General features: G+C 42.0%; 4 protein-coding genes across 8 annotated transcripts; 3 read left to right on the top strand and 1 right to left on the bottom strand.

Annotated features, from left to right (window-relative positions):
• Positions 1-5,116: 5,116 nt before the first annotated feature.
• On the top strand, positions 5,117-6,427 carry LOC135622211 (probable carboxylesterase 18). The gene has a single exon (XM_065123857.1). It carries the CDS (start codon positions 5,117-5,119, stop codon positions 6,245-6,247), a length of 1,131 nt encoding a protein of 376 aa, XP_064979929.1. The 3' UTR covers positions 6,248-6,427.
• Positions 6,428-7,807: 1,380 nt separating this feature from the next.
• On the top strand, positions 7,808-8,799 carry LOC135623998 (VQ motif-containing protein 31-like). Its single transcript, XM_065127465.1, has one exon. The coding sequence runs from the start codon at positions 7,808-7,810 to the stop codon at positions 8,261-8,263; it is 456 nt and encodes a 151-aa protein (XP_064983537.1). The 3' UTR covers positions 8,264-8,799.
• Positions 8,800-11,951, top strand: LOC135622756 (uncharacterized). 4 transcript variants are annotated; one of them, XM_065124893.1, is made up of 6 exons: positions 8,800-9,037; positions 9,109-9,247; positions 9,600-9,670; positions 10,725-10,830; positions 11,436-11,568; positions 11,676-11,951. In XM_065124893.1, exons 1-6 carry the CDS (start codon positions 8,815-8,817, stop codon positions 11,805-11,807), a joined length of 804 nt encoding a protein of 267 aa, XP_064980965.1. In that variant the 5' UTR covers positions 8,800-8,814; the 3' UTR covers positions 11,808-11,951. The 4 variants fall into 4 exon arrangements, with proteins under 4 accessions (XP_064980965.1, XP_064980966.1, XP_064980967.1 ...); XM_065124894.1 differs by having other exon boundaries at positions 8,868-9,037; positions 9,118-9,247; XM_065124895.1 differs by having other exon boundaries at positions 8,868-9,037; positions 9,124-9,247.
• Positions 11,952-13,212: 1,261 nt separating this feature from the next.
• Positions 13,213-18,287, bottom strand: LOC103997521 (single-stranded DNA-binding protein WHY2, mitochondrial). Of its 2 annotated transcripts, none has more exons than XM_065124891.1 (8): positions 18,137-18,287; positions 16,501-16,598; positions 16,324-16,424; positions 16,148-16,243; positions 15,890-15,984; positions 15,717-15,790; positions 14,369-14,457; positions 13,213-13,558 (listed from the first exon to the last, which is right to left on the bottom strand). In XM_065124891.1, exons 1-8 carry the CDS (start codon positions 18,163-18,165, stop codon positions 13,442-13,444), a joined length of 699 nt encoding a protein of 232 aa, XP_064980963.1. In that variant the 5' UTR covers positions 18,166-18,287; the 3' UTR covers positions 13,213-13,441. The 2 variants fall into 2 exon arrangements, with proteins under 2 accessions (XP_064980963.1, XP_064980964.1); XM_065124892.1 differs by having other exon boundaries at positions 16,148-16,240; positions 18,137-18,286.
• Between the last annotated feature and the right edge of the window lie 673 nt (positions 18,288-18,960).

Genomic DNA, 18,960 nt, shown 5'->3' on the forward strand with positions numbered 1-18,960 from the left:
TGATTTGTTATGAAGTTATGAAATTGTGTATGTTATACTTTAATAACATGGAACTATAATGAAGTATAATATATGAAATTTTGATATATTGTATTGATCGAAATTGTTTCACTTGAATTTAAGTTTGCCTTACCTCAATATGACATATAGATAGGGGGAGTTAAGATTAACTCCGTCGTCAATTTATTATCATTATAAAAAAGGGGGAGATTGTTGAATCTCGGATTTTGATGATGAAATCAATTGATAAATTAATAATTTAATCTATTTTTTGATATATGTGATGTAGGACTAACTACGATCGTGAGATAGGCAAAACGATTAAAGAAGAATCCAATGTTGGGCCAAAGGCAATGATTGGGTATCGAGTCGGATGAGTTGGGTGATCTTTCAAAGGATCGGACGATACAGTGAAAGCTCACTGGAAGTTCATCGGGAGTTCACCGAAAGCTCATCGGAAGATCACTAAAAGTTCATCGAGAGTTGATTGAACAATTTGATAGGAACGAGTCGGCACTAAGAGGGGGGGTGAATTAGTGCAGCGGTAAAAACGTCGATTTCGAAAGCCTTTATATGATAAAAATATGTTTCGACTTAAATCATTTGTTTCACTTTGAATGAGTAGAGAAGAAAAGGTTGTACAATTTACAATATAGTAAAGTTGAATACGGTAAAGAAAATTTGCAGTAAGGAAAGAACACAACAGAATTTATAGTGGTACGGTCGTCATAACCTACATCCACTCTCGATTCTCGATTCCTCTTCCGTCGAGGCCACCGGTATCCACTAACGGTGTTCCTTCAATCGGCAAAGATCAACCACCTTCTTACACCCCTCTTCTCCTTTTCATAGGTTTAGGTGACAATATTTTACAAGTACTCACTCCTTCCTATACAGAATTCTAAACTTAGAACTTTAGATGAGGGAATCTCTCAAGTAATTACTACAGGGTTTTCTCACTTTTAAATTCTCTGTGCTTGTGTATGTTAAGCAGGGATGAGAGGGGTATTTATAGGCCTTAAGTGGATTCAAACTTTGATCATAAAAAGATCTCATCCTGGGTCCTAGCGATACCACCGCTTGTAGCACTGACACTGGGCAGTACCACCGCTTGGAAGACTGTGTCTAGGCGGTACCACCGCCTAAACTAGCAGTACCATCGCCTGATACTACTGTTGAATCTCGAATTTTGATGATGAAACCAAACAATATGTGTTTATATTTTAATATGTGTTTTGAGTGACGCTAGATGCTTCGATCAGGATGAGAAAATTAAAGCAGGAAATATCATGTTGGGCTGGAGGAACATGTTAGAAGATTGGACGTCGGACCGGTGGATTGGTCGACGTATCAACAAAAGGCGTCGGGCCATGGATTCAAACATCGGGCCAAAAAGAGCGAAAATTATGCTAAGGATATCGGAGTTGCGGAGTCAACTGGCCGATTAGGCAATAGGCCGTAGGAGAGGACGGTGCGTCGAAGAATCGGACGAAGCATCGAGAGACCAATAACATATTGGACAACTTAATTAATGCTTAATATTAATTATCTAGATCGAAGAATGTTTTTACATATGCATGATTAACTACGATAGCAAGGCATGAAAGAAAATGAAGTTCCGAAATTAAGGATGCGATCATGTTGGGAGTTCGAGAGTTCATCGAAAGTCCGGACGTTCATTGGATGTTCTGGAGGAACCAACCGAGAAGTCTCGGAGCTTGCCAGAGAAGCTCGTCGGAACTCGCTAAGAGGATCGTCGCAAGTCCAGGAGTTTGCCGGGAGTCCGCCGAACATTGCCGAGAGATCATCGGAAGTTCACCGGAAGATCGCTGGAAGAATAGACTTACGGACTTAGTTTAGCTTAAAATATGTCTTAGGAATTGTAGTTAGCACGTAATTGGGCTTGGATTGGGCCAACCCAATTACGGGTCAGCTAGGCCCATGTAAGAACTGTGTTGGGCCCAATAAAAAGCCCAAATAATGCTCCAAGGAGTCTCACCGTCGTGGCACAGTCTTTGGGACTGTGTTAGGTGGTGGTACCGCCCAGCACTGCACCCCAAGCGATGGTATGGCCAGACCTGGGCGATGGTATCGTCCAGCGCAGGCAGTGGTACCGCCCGTGCCCGGGGAACCCAGAATGGAAAAGTTTTATGCTCCAAGTTTGAATCAACTTGAAGCCAATAAATACCCCTCTCATCCCTGGTAAAGAACACAAGCACAGAGAGATTAAAAGAGAAAAAACGCTATTGCGATCATAAGTGTAATCCCTCCTCTAGCTTTAAACTTAGAATCCTGTTTAGAGAGAAGAGTGAGTGCTTGTAAATGTTATCTCCTAAACCCGGTAAAAGGAGAAGAGGGGTGAAAGAAGGAGTTGGTCTTTGCCTATTGAAGGAAGACCTCTAGTAGATGCCTGTGACCTCGTCGGAGGAGGAAGCCGAAAGTGGATATAGGTCACGTTAACGGAACCACTCTAAAATTGTCGTGCTCTTTGACTTGCATTAACTTCCTGTCATTTACATACTATAAACTGAATCTTTACTTGCCTACTGCTTTCACTTTATATTCAAACGAGAACGAAATTTCAAGTTATCTTCCTAGTTCGATTTTCAAGTTAGGTTTCCGAAATCGATCTTTCGTCGGAAATAATTTTTTATTATACGAAAGTTTTAATTGAGATGTTATTTTACCGCTGCACTAATTCACCCCCTGTTAGTGCTCTTGATCCTAACAACTACCACTGGATGATACCACCGCCTAACATAATCTCAGAGATTGTGCCACAATGGTGCCACCTGTTGGGTCACTGTTTGGGCCTTGCTTTTGGCCCAACAAATCCTAAATTTGGACTCAATTGACCCCTAATTAAGTTGGCCTAATTCCAACCTAATTATGTACTAACTATGAATTTTAAGACATTTACTAAGCTAAATAAGTCTGTAAGTCTAGGTTTTTTTAGCGAGCTTCCAACAATCTTTCGGCGAACTTCCGACGATCTCTCGACAATGTGCCAGCGGACTCCCGGCAAGCTCCTGCATTCACGACGATCTTCTTAGCGAGTTCAGATGAGCTTCTTTGGCAAGCTCCTGGACTTCTCGATCAATTTTGGCAGAACTTTCAATGAACATTTTGACTTCTGACGAACTCTCGAACTCCCAACGAAATCTCATTATTGACTCCGGGACTTCATTTTGCTTTATATCTTGCTATCGTAGTTAATCCTATACACTTAAAGCCTACTTTGATCTAGAAAATTATTATAAGACTTAAATCAAATGTTGTCTAGCATGTCATTGGTTCATCGATGCTTCGTTTGATTCTTTGGTGCATCATCCTCTCTTGTGGCCTATTGCCCAATTGACTAGTTGACCTTCACAATTCTGATTTCCTTAGCGCAATTTTCGCTCTTCTTGGCTCGATGCCCAAACCCATGACCTGAAGCCTTCTGCCGATACGTCAATCGATCCTCTGTCTTGATGTCTAATCTTCTGATATGTTCCATTCCGACCCAACATGATTCTTCCCGCCTTAATTGTCAATCCCTGATTGAAGTTTCTTGTGTCACTCAAAACGTAGATTAAATAAACATTATTAATTGATTTCATCATCAAAATATGAGATTCAACATAATTAATACAACTTAGATTTCTTGTATCATAAATTGTTTTAGCCTTAACTATTATAATTATGACTTTAATTTGAGTTAGTTTTAGTATAAATCATAGTAACTCAATTATCAGTCAACTAGGCCCTAAATAAGATTGAATTGGGCTGATTGGATGACTTATTCAGCCACTTGGAGTCATGTCAGGCGGTGGCACTGTCTAGACTGGACGGTGGAACCACTTGAAGCTCAACCTCCCATGTGATTTGAGCAGTGGTCCGCGACAACAGTACCACCATATCTACAAACACTAATATATATATATATGTATATGTATATATATATACATATATATATATATGTATATATATATATATTTCACACACTAAAATGTTATTTTTAAACATTGTATATTCCCAATATCTACAAACAACTAAAGAGCTAAAATGTATTCACGTGCCATATGTTCTCCATCGACTTAATCCCAACCACCATTTGCACGCCACCGAATCGAATCGAATCGAGTAGTATATGAATTTAACACGGGCCGAAATGTGGCTCACAATCAAATACGATCGATCGTCTAAACCATTAAGAAATGGCTGGTTGAGTTGCACAAAAATGAAACAACACGCATTTCACGTTGGGAGCTGTGAGTGGTCACCCCTCACAGCTTGAAGTCACCCCTCCTAATGGCGAGGTTTACTATATTTGCAAGGGAGTGATGCAAGCTGTGAGTGGTCAACTACTTGCACTTAATGTTCAACTAATAGGTGGGACTCAATTTGTACATGCCATTAAAAACTGTTTCATTTGGGATAATCTAACTTGTGACGGAGGTATTGCCTGCAATGTACATAAGAAAGATAGGGGTATATCAATACAGTAGCCGAACGTCTATATTGAGTATTTTTAGTCCACTATATGTAGATAATAGTCAATTAATTGGTGAGATTATATATTTCTCTCCCTTGATTTGTTATTTAATGGATTATGAGAAATTGGATTATATATGGAATATTTTTTAGATTATTTTTTTTATTTTAGATTTAAATCATAGATCTATTATTTACACAATAATACACTAATCAATTTCGATGATAATATATATTTTTAGCTTAATGCACATCAAATCAAACGTCCCTCCCATGAGAAGATTTGGACGGTTGAGATGATAGTCTATGGCCACGTGGCTGCATCTAAGGCAGTGTATAAATACGACCTTAACATGGCGAGTGTCACGTGGATCTCTTAGTCTTTCCAACCACGTGCACGATTTAATGCACATCGTAACGTTCACGTGAGCGATCGTTGAGATGGTTGTGGTCCACATATCAGGCCACATCAGGCTTGTGTTGGGGCCCACAAATTATAGTTGTGAGAGAGCCAACGAGGAGGAGGTGGTTTCGGAGATGATTTAGTTGTTTTTTATCGCCGTTGGTGGGGCCTTGGGCTGGATGACACGTGGCGGATCCTGAGTCGTGATCGGTCTCTATATATGCAGTCCCTCGCCGGATGAGCCCTCCAACTCGCTCCCTCGCGGGACACTGTGAAACCGCTTCCGAGGGAGCCGGTGCGGTAGCCGCAGAGATGCGCTCGCCGGATGAGCCCGGCCTTGCCGCCGTGGCTCCGCCCCTATCGATCACCAAGCGGTTCATCATTGCAGCCGCTTCCGCCATCAACGACGCCGCTTGCCGATCCGACGGCACCGTCAACCGCCGACTCGTCTCCCTCCTCGACGCCCGATCCTCCGCCTCCGCCAAACCCGTCCAAGGCATCCGCACCGTCGACGTCCCCGTCGACACCTCCCGTGACGTTTGGTTCCGCCTCTTCATCCCCTGTTCCGACTCCGCCGGCCTCAAGATCCCCGTCATCGTCTACTTCCACGGAGGCGGTTTCGCCTTCCTCTCCCCCGCCTCCTACCTCTACGACCACGTCTGTCGCCGGCTCTGCCGCACGGTCAATGCCATCGTCGTATCCGTCAACTACCGCTTGGCTCCGGAGCACCGACACCCCGCGCCGTACGAGGACGGGGTCGACGTGCTCCGCTTCCTGGATCGCGTCGGCCTGCTGTACGCTGACCCTTTAGCGGCCGATCTCGCCGACCTGTCCAGATGCTTCTTGGTCGGCGACTCCGCCGGCGCGAACATCTGCCACCACGTGGCCCGGCGCTGGGCTGCAGGAGCCGGCAGCGGGTGGAAGAGGCTGCGGCTCGCGGGCATGGTGCTCATCCAGCCGTACTTCGGCGGTGAGCAGCGGACAGAGGCGGAGGTGCGGCTGGCCGGGGCGCCGCTGGTGACTGTTGAGCGAACGGACTGGCTGTGGCGGGCGTTCCTGCCGGAGGGGGCGGACAGGGACCACGAGGCATCGAACGTGTTCGGGCCGCGGGCGACGGGGGAGCTGGAGGAGGCTCTGCCGGCGGCGTTGGTGGTCGTGGGGGGGTTCGACCCGCTGCAGGACTGGCAACGGAGGTACTACGAGGGGCTGAAAGCGAGGGGGAAGGAAGCGCGGCTGGTAGAGTACCCGGAGGCCTTCCACGCCTTCTTCGCCTTCCCCGACCTGAAGCAGTCAGCGGTGCTCATGGAGGATGTCAGAAGCTTCATCGAGGGCCATCGACCATCGAAGGAAAACACCGGCGGATGTTAGATAACCGGCAGTGGCATATATACATGTAACAAAGGTATGTTGTTATTAGGGAAGACGCTGTGATGACCCCATCAGAATACAAAGCTTTGATCGTAAGTGTTTATGCATTGTACCCTTTATCAAAGATTGGCATTTAGCGTGTGTTGCCGTCGGCATATTTACGTGGAGAGATCCAAATGTTAGGGGAAGATGTCTGTCCGGTTGGAGAGTCTCCGTCTATACCGAGAGGAGACGTCGGTCTCATCCGAGGGCACGCTGATAGCACCGGCCGCCATGGAAAATAGACGTGCAACTGCTGCAGTGAGATAGTCCAAGCACACGAGACAAATGAGCTTTGTTGTTGATGTGGGAGGACAGCTACAGAATATATATATATATATATAATTCGTAGACTTGAACTTGAGCCTGATCTACTCTACACGGCGGCACCACATGGATATACATACGATCTACGCCTCCCTCGTCCTTTTGAAGCAATTCAACAGTCAATTTAAAGCACAACAAAAGCTCTTGGTTTCGTTCTTCCCTTTGTCATCATATATGATGTCAACCATTACCAAAATAACTGTTCTTCGGATATAAGTACATATCCAATTTATGTTCTTCGGATATTGGTTTTGACGTACCAAACCACCAGTCAACTTCAACCTCTTAATTCTGTCTCCAACGCTTTCCTCTTAAATCGGTTCCATCTAACAAAACAAAAAGCCTAAAATGGACACTGCGACCAAAAGAAAACTCCCGACGCTGCAAACCTACTTCTTGTTAGTCTTGACTCTTCTCTTTCGTCCCAGAATGGATATCCTGTGAAGTCCTTCACGCGAACAGCATGTCCCCATCATTCGAACCTCTTGTTTGATGCCAAACTTCTTGTTTTTATTGACTTCAGATCGATTCGGAGAAACCGCGGCGAGCAATTGCCAATTTTACTCGAATTTGGCCACCTTTGATCATCTCTCGTTAGCAGTGTTCTTTGTTTCAAGGTTTCATCTTTTGTTCTTCTTATAGTTGAATCATACAACACTGCATGTTCTTCTTGTGGATTTTGAATTCATCCAATGCCTGCGTTTTAATCTCTCGTAAAAGCAGTGATTTGAGCACTTGATCGTTTCCTTCAATTTATGATGTCCTTTGCCTGTATGTATTAACTTTGTTTAGCTAAGACAAGAGTCATAGAATTCAACCGTTCTCCTTCTTCTTCTTCCTTGTATAGCCTCTGGATTAAGCTACAAGCTTAATCAAACCAGAAAGAGCTCATTAATAGCTGCCTTTATCGAGAGAAAAGATGAATCTGTATAAGAAGATTCTTAGTCTCTTGTTAAGTTTTGTAATGGCCTTTCCTCTTCTCCCTCAAAGATGAACCACATTTAAGATGGTTCTTCTATGGTCCTCTTTGTAGATGAGATATGAGCATCAATAGGAATTGTTAGCGTTATAAGAAGCATTAATAATGTGTGATGTGGTTTGCCATATATATATATATATATATATATTATAATGCCATCTTCTCTTACCGCATGCAGACACCAAAAGCCTATCGCTTCACGCAACAAAGCATCCATGGAGAAGCCGCATGGCGGAGAAGCACCACAGCGATGCCCCACCACCTTCGTCCAGACCGACACCGCCACCTTCAAGGAGCTCGTCCAGCGGCTCACCGGCCCGCACGAGCAGCCGCCCGACGCTGCCCCCTTCGCCCCCTTCGCCCCCGCCAAGGTGGCAGGCCTCAAGCGGCTCCATGAACGGAGGCGAGGCTCCCGGCTCAAGCTCCCCGTGATGAAGCCCGCCGTCGGTCCAGCGGTGCTGTCGCCTTCTTTGATGACCGCGCTGGTGTCGCCCTCTACCGGCTTCGCCGGGCTTGGCATATGCGACGAGCTGAACGAGGAGGAGGAGGAGAAGGCCATCAAGGAGAGGCGGTTCTACTTGCACCCTTCGCCCCGGTCAAGATCGCAGAACGCCGAGCCGGAGCTGCTGCCTTTGTTTCCACTGACCTCTCCGAAGCCTCACGATCATTGACAGCTGCTGCCGACCAGTAATCATCACTGTAAACAGCTTCTTTGGATGAGACTGCATGCGGTCTCCATTCCTGCACTGAACCGAGGGGGATGAGAGTTCAACATCGTTTCCTCATTTTTTTCTCGCATACCTTTCAATTTAAAGCTTTCTCCGAAAGCCACAGAAAGGCTCCAAACTTGCTTCCCAAGATCGTTCGCCGTCGCTCTCGGTGATCAACCCAAGAAGAACCTCAAGAGGGAAAGCTCCCGTCCACGGATATCTCCACAGGCCGAATTCTTCGAGTCAAAGCTCTCCGGTCGATGGGGCTTGGAAAAACGGATGCGGGTACGAAACGTGTCAACCAAAGAATCCGATAAGCCTCTAACAGGGGATTCAACTCGTTTCCCGTTCGAATGGGTACAGATAGTACTACTGAGCTCATGATCCGACCCGCAAAAGGAGGTCCGATAACCTAACCCCCTCTTCTTGTAGCGGAGAGTACACAAAACACATACACGTAACTTCCTCACTTATGCGGGCTCTCTCAGAGATATGACGCGGGGTCCACGGGTATGGATTCTTTTGGTGTCCGTCCGTTCCCCAAATATACCGCCGAACGAGACAACCGGTCTTCTCAGTATGAGCACGAAAAGGTCATCAAGAAAAGGATCGAAGAAGGGATATCTTACCCTGTCCGCAGCTCAAAATCCCTACCTTCTTCCTCGTCCAAGCTCGTATGCCGTCTCGAAATTAATCCTGCGGAGCCTTGTTTCCGTCCGTCCTTAGCGTCATTTGGTCTGCTTCGAAGCTTTTTCTTGGATTTCTTTTTGTTTATTCCTCTTGAGGAAGTTATTGAATCAGTGCAGTGCTACAAGAAAAAGAGCGAGAAAAAGAATTGATCCTTTTTTCGGGAGAGTTGGTGGTAAAGATGCCGATTTGGGGAGTGGGTTTGACGGCGTGGCTCAAGACGAAGGTCGTGGATCCACTTATGCAAATCATTAGAAGGTACTCTTCGAGCTTAGCAGCTTTTGGGTTTTGTGCATTGCAAGATTCGAATTGATTGTGCCTGTTGCCGTGTGGTCGTCGTAATAATCGGTGCTTTCCGACTTCCCAGCCGTCGTAAGATTGATGTTGCAATTCAAGATCTGAGTTTTTCGAGGTCTCATGAGATATCTTGATCTGTTATTTTCTCTTCGGATCTTTATCTCCGTTTATATTCTATAACATCCTCAAGTGTTTCTTGCTGATCCTGTGATTCGTCCATACTCTTGTTGCCTTACTGCAAATTGTGCATTATGGTGCTGATTTCAGCTACAATGGTAGCTTTGAATGATGTCGAGTTGATAATTGCCTGCAGGGGTGCAGAACCGAAGCAACTGGCATTTTCAACTGCTCTTGGCGTCACCCTTGGAGTGTTTCCCATTTGTGGTAAGATTCAAAGTATGCTTATGTCAGTCTTTGCTTAATGATCGATGGCACTGATAAACCATTTTCAAACTTATTCAATATCGTCGTACTGCTGAAGAGATATAAGATTCTTAGATGGATATTGTACACTATAAGCTTGGCTTCCAAGTTGGAAAATACGGCAACCGATTGATGGCATGAAAGCTTGTTAACATGATAATTTTTTATGTACTCCAACTAGTAAATTGAATGACTCTGTGCATGCTCCCACACAGCATGTCATTAGGGATGATAGAGACCAGGATGTACTTGTAAAACTTCTAAATTTAGTCCTACGTTTGATTTTGGGCCGATGGTTTAGACTCAATAAGTAATTGGTCATTTATCATATTGGAATCATGACAAATGGTATCAGAGCAGAATACGCTAAGGTCAGCTACCATGAGTAGGATGACAACTTTATTTTCCAGCGAGGGTTTGATTCTGGATTATCTTTGGGCCTTAATGAAGATGTTAAGTTCTGTGATACCTCCAAAATCTTGAGCTAATAGTCTAGGCTCAACAAGTTAATGATGAGTTATCTTACCTGACCAGATTATGATGGTACCTCCCATGAATTTACTTGAACCACTTTCAAGGGCTCGGAATGGTACAACTGAACTTGTTTCTTTCTCCAGGTTTGAAGTCAAGATTCTTGTAGCTAGTGTTTGTTAACGGAATTTCTAGGTTTGTCTATGTAAGAACCTAATTGTGTTATTGTGATTCTGATACGAATCTGAGAATTTGTTCATTTGGATAAGAAAAATGCAGCCGCGATAGCTGTTATGAAGTAACTGTTATGTGTGATTCTCCATCTCATTAAGATATTTAATTTCTTTATCGACTCTGATACTGCAGGACCAGGAGATTGTTTTTGACCTCTATGGTTGGTATAGTCCATGACAAGTAATTGCCGATATGTGCAGATTGGAAAGCAATCTTGGTTCAAAATTGTTCTGATGTGCATGCACACATGCCATAAGCACATTATAGTTTAAAATACTTGTACTCTACTAAAATGTTCTTTTGTTACCAGGGACCACGGTTCTTCTTTGTGGTGCGGCCATTGGATTAATTGGAAACCGTTGCCATGCTCCAAGTGTCATGCTTGCCAACTTTGTTGCGACCCCAATTGAGTTGAGGTAATTTTCGCCCGGCACCAAACCAATATTCACTTTTCATTGAATCAATCGTGTTCCTCCATACTAATCACCAGACTTGCTTGTTTCTCTCTCTGTTTATGACTTGCTCCTACTTTCACTGTTTCTCACTCACTCCTATGTTCTCTGATAACACTGCAAACACAGTAAGGCTTATATGTTTTGTATATGCACAATCTTGATTTAAAACTTCCCTGGTAGTTTTAATGCACTAATAGCTTTTTCTAAACACAATGATTGTTATTTTTATCGAATTACTATCAAGATTCTTGATCCTGGGAGGCATTTTTCTCTCATCTAGTGTTCAAACGCAAGTAGATGCAATAATATGTTCATGCACGATATGCATGTTTGTGAATTGCTACTCCTTGTGTGTGGGCTCTGGTGCCCTTCACAGGCTTATTGATATCCCCTCGCGGCATTTAATAAAATTACTTTCTCTTTCTGTGGTGCAAAATGATCTTTTTAGAGGCTTAGACCTTGTTTCCCATCATAAAACAGAAAAAGAAAAGGTTGCCTTTTTAGCTTTGATTTCCTTGTATTAGTTTTATGAATTCTGATAGCTATCACTTATGGTTTCTTCTCAGTCTGGTTGTACCATTCCTGCGCCTTGGCGAAGTCATCTCTGGCGGTCCTCATTTCCCCTTGACATCCGATGCACTGATGAAGGTGGTAACAGGTGAAGCCTCAAGAGACGTCCTAATCAGTGTACTCCATGCGGTTCGTCAACCGCACATTTTGCTCGTTATAAGTTAAGTAGTTTGTCCTTAATAATAAGAATTATGTTTCGACTAACAAAACACTTTGCGTTAAACATGTTCTTGCAGTTGTTGGGTTGGATCGTTGCGGCACCTTTCATCCTCGGTGCCCTTTACGTCGTCTTTGTTCCTTGTTTTAAGTTCCTCATCCACAGATTTAATGCTGCGCCTTCGAGCCCAAAGAAGCAACGGGCTATCTGAGCTCTGCGAGACAGCAGAGGGGAGCGCAGCACGAAGCAATTGGATGAAGATATCATGCTACAAGATAGATGAACTCTTATATTGTTGTGCCAGTCTGGCTTAAGACACTTTCCGTGATAAAGGGTCAATCGTTTGAGACATCAAGGCTTGGCTTTCTTCGCTATCGTGTAAATAATTTCATGTGCCCTCATCGCTGAAGTAAATTGGCCCCGGCGGGGTCCTGTACGGAGCTAGACGGCCGATACTTTTTGTTGGTGAGAACAAAAACGTGAATATTGATCTAGCAGATAGCGGTACCGAATTTTATCTATAAATCACAATTGACAAATATTCTCTGGATCAAGAAGGAATTTAGACAAGGTTTTTCTAATCGGAAGCTGTTAAGATCTCCCGATTGTAAATTGAGGGTTTTTCAATAAAAAATAATAATAATTAAAATATTTAGACATCGGAGGGATAAAGCACGGGGTAACTCCTCTACTCCCGATCACGATCAAAGAAAAAATAATTAATATTCCTTAAAACTCAGCTCGGCTTCACCAAGGACAGTTCCAACTCCTACGTCTATCTCAGGCTCGAGACCAAGTCAGGTTGTCTCCGTGATTCATACAAGTGGAGGGGGCGGTTCCAGCTCCTGCGTCTTTCTCAGGTTCGAGACCAAGTCGGGTTGTCTCGGTGGTTCTAGGCAGGCTGAGGACCGACTTCACCAGATGTCTAACACAGCTTGTCCGGATGCCACCAGCGACTTCGATGTAAAGATTCTCTCGGTCTCTCTTTCGTTTCAAACTCCAACCGTACATCTTCCTCCCTGACCAAAACAGCTTGCAATAAAAGCCTCCTGCCTCGTGATGTTTTCCTTTCTCAAGGATTTGGGTGCCCTTTTGTGTGTGTGTGTGTGTGTGTGAATGGTTTCCACACTCGTCGTTCTCGAGGTTAGCATTCTTGTCAAGGGAGGGTGGTCATGTCTTGTGGCTCCTCAGACCCACCACCACCACCCACGTAATACTAAGCTGAAGCTCTAACTAAACCTCGAGTCTTTTCAGTGCCAGCCTTCATCGAGCAAGGAAGAAACACGGCTTCCTTGAGATTTCTCTCATGGCTTTGCTATGGCCTACAATACGCATGCCAAAATCCCATCCCCCCCCCCCCCCTTCTCTTTCACCAGGGTAGTAGCACATGATGATAAACAAGACATGCAGCATCCAATATGCACCAGAAATACATAGCATGACTTCCTAGATTATATCATGCAGCAGTAAAAGCTCAACTCATATCTAAAAAGTTGATGCAAAATCTCCTGTCCTCGTGATCCTGTTTGGCCTCTCGAAACATGATGGTGCATGCAGCAAATATGATATCTAAGTAATCCTACCAAACAAAAGAGTACAGTTTTCTGCAGATATCATGGCCACAAACTAACACAAATTGCACTTGCAAGCATCCTCGGTTCATGGTTTTGTAAAGGAAACCCAATACAGAACCATAAATCACCACTTCTGTCAAGTACCTCTATTGTCCAGCAAGTTCAAATGACATACTGAGCATCCAACAATGCAAGTTCTACGCTGACAATAAGCCGACACCACTGTTTCTTTGGGAACAAAGACTGCACTAGGCTGGAAAAGTGTGCTGAGTTACCTTCCCCACTCAAAAATGGGATCTGGTCGGCTCTTTGACGTTTTTGTCTCAGTGGTTGGTTGTTGTGCTCTCATCATGGCCTGGGGCCAACCCATGATATGTGGCAATACATACTACAAAAAAAAAAAGGCACCTTGTATGTTAGAATACTAATTTGTTTACGAATTAATAGGTATACTATGTTGTCTCAAGGTACAAAAAACTTGCAGTTTCAACCAATACTTTAGGGTTGTCATGTATGTTAGAAACACGACAACCAACTTGTATCACAGTACAAAAAATTGCAGATACACCCTAATAAATCTGTCACTTGTCCAGTCCTTCACAAAGAGTCTTCTACACATACCTCACATGTTTACATAACTAATTCTCAAATTTCATCTAACCTACAATTTGTATACAGCACAGAGCTTTAAATCTTAAGGTCTATAACATGCTAGATATTTGCATAATTAAACCAGCGATGTAGAAAGTTGAGTCACTGATGTTGTTAAAAGACAAAACGTCAATCTTTTGCCATATGAGCCATGTGTGTCGATTCAATCCCTATACTGAAAGCAGTTAAAATCCATGCTCTTGAAATCTAACAAAGTTTTTCATTGGTTGTCAATGACCTAATGTACTTCATCATTTTCATCCGGGCTTAGAACTGACATTGCAGGTGTTGTTAAAGGACAATTATTCTGTCAAATTATGTTGCAGGAGTGGGATTTAATTCTATGATTATGCATGCATATTTACACATTTGAGATGCAGCACATCATGCGTCATCTAAAATATGAAAAAAAAAAGGCACCCAAATTCTACTATATATCAAGGATTGGCTTCATTTTATGTTTTGGTTAGATCTACAGTTTCATCAAAAGAAAATCTTGAAGAATTCATGATAGAAAGAAACTGCAGCATCACATCGAGAATCTTACACTTAATACTGTGCGAATAACTGTGAATTCAGCCTTGGAAATTGGAACTGAAAGTCGCTCATTTGTCTTCTGGATGTTGTTTACAACAGCTGTCCATTCAATCTCTTATGATGTTAGTTTGCAAATTTGCAGAAAAGAAAATTTTTCATTAACGGGAATAAATAGGAGTAGATAAAGCTAAATATTGATCATAAACAAATAAAAACAAAAATTACAGAAAATGATGTTATTTCTGCCTCTCCAAGTACTCCAAAATGTAAAGAAAAGGTCAGATACAAAGTACATTCGATCTTGGTATACAAATGTCCAATTTCTTTTAAATATCATGTTTCTCTCTTGATTCTTCCACTCAAAGTTGCTCTGTATTGAATTGCAATTTACTAGACAATGTGTGCCTCTCTAGGACAAGGATGCTTGTAGGGCAAGACCACTAATTTTTCATTTAGTTTTTCTATTTTAGTTTTGTGGAAATAGATTAAACTTGTCCATAAATGTTTTGTAAACTGAATGCTTCAATGACAGAGGTAATGCAGTTTTTCATCTAGGGAAGTAATCATTAACTGGAAGATGTAAGCAAATTGACCCTGTAAAAGCTCGATTAATGCTAACCAAATGCAAAGTTCCAAAAACCACTACCAGTTTCACAGCAATCAGGACTTTCCACTTTTTGGAAATGGGTTTTCATCTCTATTTTTACATGTTCCAAATACCCAACTCCGTCCATCATCAAGCTATCAATGGTTTAAAAGGGAAAAAAACAACTTAGTTTTCTATAACATCCTTTTTCCAACAATTTACAGTGACAGTAATTGGAAGATTAGTTTTATCAAAATGGAGAAGGAATAGCACATAAGTCAAAACCATGAAAATACAATGGAACTATTTCATACAAATTCTTAAAATTACTACATATACAAGATATATAGTAATGCTCATGGACAACATAGTGTGGTGCTTTGTAACTTCTTGGAGCACTCACTACATAAAAGTATAGTATGGAAGACAATCTTGCCATATCTCTTGTTTAACATGGTATAGGTTGTCCAAGCATACTAAAAAAAAAAAAATCAAACCTGATGTATATGACAGGGAAAAATCAAACACTAGAAAACTCAATGACAGTTTCTATAGTATGATTGATTAGCTTAATCTCCCTGTAACTTGAGCAGCTTGAAATATCAGTCATTCTTAGAGACTGGAAGCAACAGAGGCTTCTATTTTAATACAATAATATCTTCTGAGATTTCTGCTAAAAATTACCACAAGATAACTAGGGGAGGAGGAAATAATCAAAACAAGAAACTCATTGTGATATTATACATTAACTAAGAAACCATACATGACTTACATAAGTTTATAAAGTATCCATTGTCATTGCCCAATGGGGAAATTGATAGTGATTTCTTCACCTGGCCTTCTAAACTGCAATTCAATTACTAAATGAAAGTATGAGTATAATTTGAAGTAAACAACATGTAAAATAAAAATGCTCTCAACAATATACGATCAAATATCAGGAACCTCGATTTCATCGAAGGATCATGAAGAAATTCACAAGATTCAGTAGGACCTAGGCCAATCAAGCTTCCAACTTCAGTAGCTGACAAAGCAAAGACCTATGAACAAGCAACGATCCAAAATAAATCAACAAAGTTGTGGTTCAGCAAACAAAATCTTATAGAACTCCACCCTAATTTTGCTAATAATAGCTAGACAAGTAAAACAACAAATAGAAATGCTCCAATAAGAACAAAAAAGAATTAGGAATACATTCTTTACCTGCTTCTTTTCCCAATCATACTTTCTTTGTCCAACAGCAGGCCAAAATGTCAAAATAACAGAGCCATTTCTGTATACTCTAGAACTCCTAGACTGCTACAAGCATACTGTTAGTTAAAAGTCCAAACCAACACCTATACTGAGAAGTGCAGAATAGGTGTACAAATAGAACATACATCCAGTTCTCGGATAGCTGGAAGAATTGGTTTCATCGATAAGGCAGCTTTGCCCTTAAAAACAGTGTAGTTTGCAAATCTTCCAATAGATGTGCTCCCCGCTAGGAAAAAAAGGTGGTGAACGAATGCATTGTTTGTTAAGTTGAAAACACAACTAGACTTCTATTCAATCCATACCATCTGTCACAAGATCTGGTCCAGAAGTTGAAAAACCATGTTGAGTTTTCAACCAATAAGAATCCTTTATATTAGCAGCTCTCCCCAGTACAGATTTACTGGCAAGTTTACACAGAATATTAATAGCTTTATAGCAAAACTCATATATATGTTAAAGCAATATCTTTGAGCAAAATATAACAGAATAGCTGTACCCAAGCAAGCATGGTTGCAATGTTATGTGATAGTGTGTCAGAATCTCCAAGAGTAAACCTTCTTTAGTTGATTATACACTAAAGAATTCATAAACATAACCAAATGACCAACATAATGTGTCTGGGGTGAAACTGAGACATCATATCATAATCATGTACTAAGTTTTAAAAAAATCACATGCCAAATCCACATAATACTGCAAGAAATAGTAGACTTGATTGCTCAGCATCTGCTGACACATTAATTATATGCCACAAATACTGTGCTCAGTTATTCTTCTTTCAACTACCTGCAACTAAAGGTTACAAGTAGCACCTAGTCATTGAAATACAAATCCTTGTGATGCTACTACAGATCATACAGGTCAGAAGATAATTTCAAAAACATGGCCCATGTTTTCCAACATGAATTGCATTGCGAACTTAACCCTAAAACTCAACTTGTTCGCATCCCTAACAACCACCACAGTGTGCAAAACCTAAACCGCCACTCAACCAGAAAAAGTGTGATCAACTCAGTCATGGTTGCCAAAAGATGGGGATAACTGTACTGCAAAACCCTTTCTTATACTTCAGAGACCATTTGACAAACAGTTAGACTACAACATGGTATATCTATCATCTATAAGCAGATTTCGACACAATAATAGACGTCTTGTAACGAAGAAGAAAGAAAACAGAGAGTCTCGTTCGCAACCCTACTAGCCACCACAGTGTGTAAAACCTAAACCGCCACTCAACCAGAAAAAAGAGTGATCAACTAAGTCATGGTTGCCAAAAGTTGGGGATAACTGTACTGCAAAACCCTTTCTTATACTTCATAGGCCATTTGACAAACAGTTAGACTACAACATGGTATATCTATCAACTATAAACAGATTTCAACACAATAATAGACGTCTCATAACGAAGAAGAAAGAAAACAGAGAGTCTCGTTCGCATCCCTACCAACCACCACAGTTTGCAAAACCTAAACCACCACTCAACCAGAAGAAAGAGTGATCAACTCAGTCATGGTTGCCATAAAGATGGGGATAACTGTACTGCAAAACCCTTTCTTATACTTCAGAGACCATTTGACAAACAGTTAGACTACAACATGGTATATCCATCATCTATAATCAGATTTCAACACAATAAGAAACGTGTCATAACGAAGAAGAAATAAAACAGAGAGTCTCGTTTCTTTATGTGGGATTGCGACGACAAAAGAGACGAGCAACTTCTCAGTAGATAAAAGAAATCAAGAAAAGAAACTGGGCCATCGATCGTTTCTGAACAGATCTGAACGCGTTGCCAGGCGTCTAATATCGAGGACGAAAAGAACTGGAGAGGTTCGTTTCGTCCGGTGGGATTGAGGCGACAAGCAAGAACATCAAGATTTTCCCGACAGAGGGAGAAGCCAAGAGACGGTAACCGGGTAAAGGAAGGAAATCGATTACCTGGACGAAAGGAAGCGGGAGAACCTCATCGTTGTAGGAATTAGGGCACAGGGCGAGTGCGAGTTTCCTGAAAGCGTGAGAACGGTGGAGACACGAACAAGGGCGGCAAACAAAGTTATAGGGTCTAAGAACGATCCTGGCCGTCCGATCCCGTTCGACGAACTAATACCTGGAAATATTCGGGAGCGGGAAAAAGGTCGTGGGAATAATAATTAATGGGTAATGTTAGTCAAGGCGTGCAATTTTCGAGACAGCGAACACGGTTCGATCGCTAAAAAGAGAGGTGGCCCCGAATAACATGGCTGACATCATCCACCACAACGCCATCTGAAGAGTGATACATTCAGTTCCCTGCCTCGACCAAAACAGGTGAACCAAAAAAGGCACTCCTCATTCGAACACAAATAAATTGGGCGCCCCGTGTGAACTGATCTGATCCGATCAGCATCAGACATGATCTGACGACCCAAATAGCAGTGGCTCAATTTGATCGAGATCGACCCGATTGGAACACAAATACGTAATTTTCTAATGTGTCGAAAATCGTCTTTTTTTATTTTACTTCTTCCATCCAAAATATCTCTAGGCAAGCAAAGATCTTAATAATATTTATTTTTTTGGGAGAATTATTCCCTACCAAGTACCTAAATGATGGAGAAACTTATGTACTCGGAAATATCTAATCATAAGTCTTATGTTAAATCAAATGGTTTAGACATTCTCTAGGAACAAAACATACATTGGAACCTCAAAGAAAATGTTTTAGTAGCAATTTTAGTGCAGAAAAGAACAAAAAAAATTACATCAGATAATATGCATGAACA

Source organism: Musa acuminata, chromosome BXJ2-9 (genome assembly GCF_036884655.1).
Source record: "Musa acuminata AAA Group cultivar baxijiao chromosome BXJ2-9, Cavendish_Baxijiao_AAA, whole genome shotgun sequence".
In the NCBI taxonomy this organism is placed as follows: domain Eukaryota; kingdom Viridiplantae; phylum Streptophyta; class Magnoliopsida; order Zingiberales; family Musaceae; genus Musa; species Musa acuminata.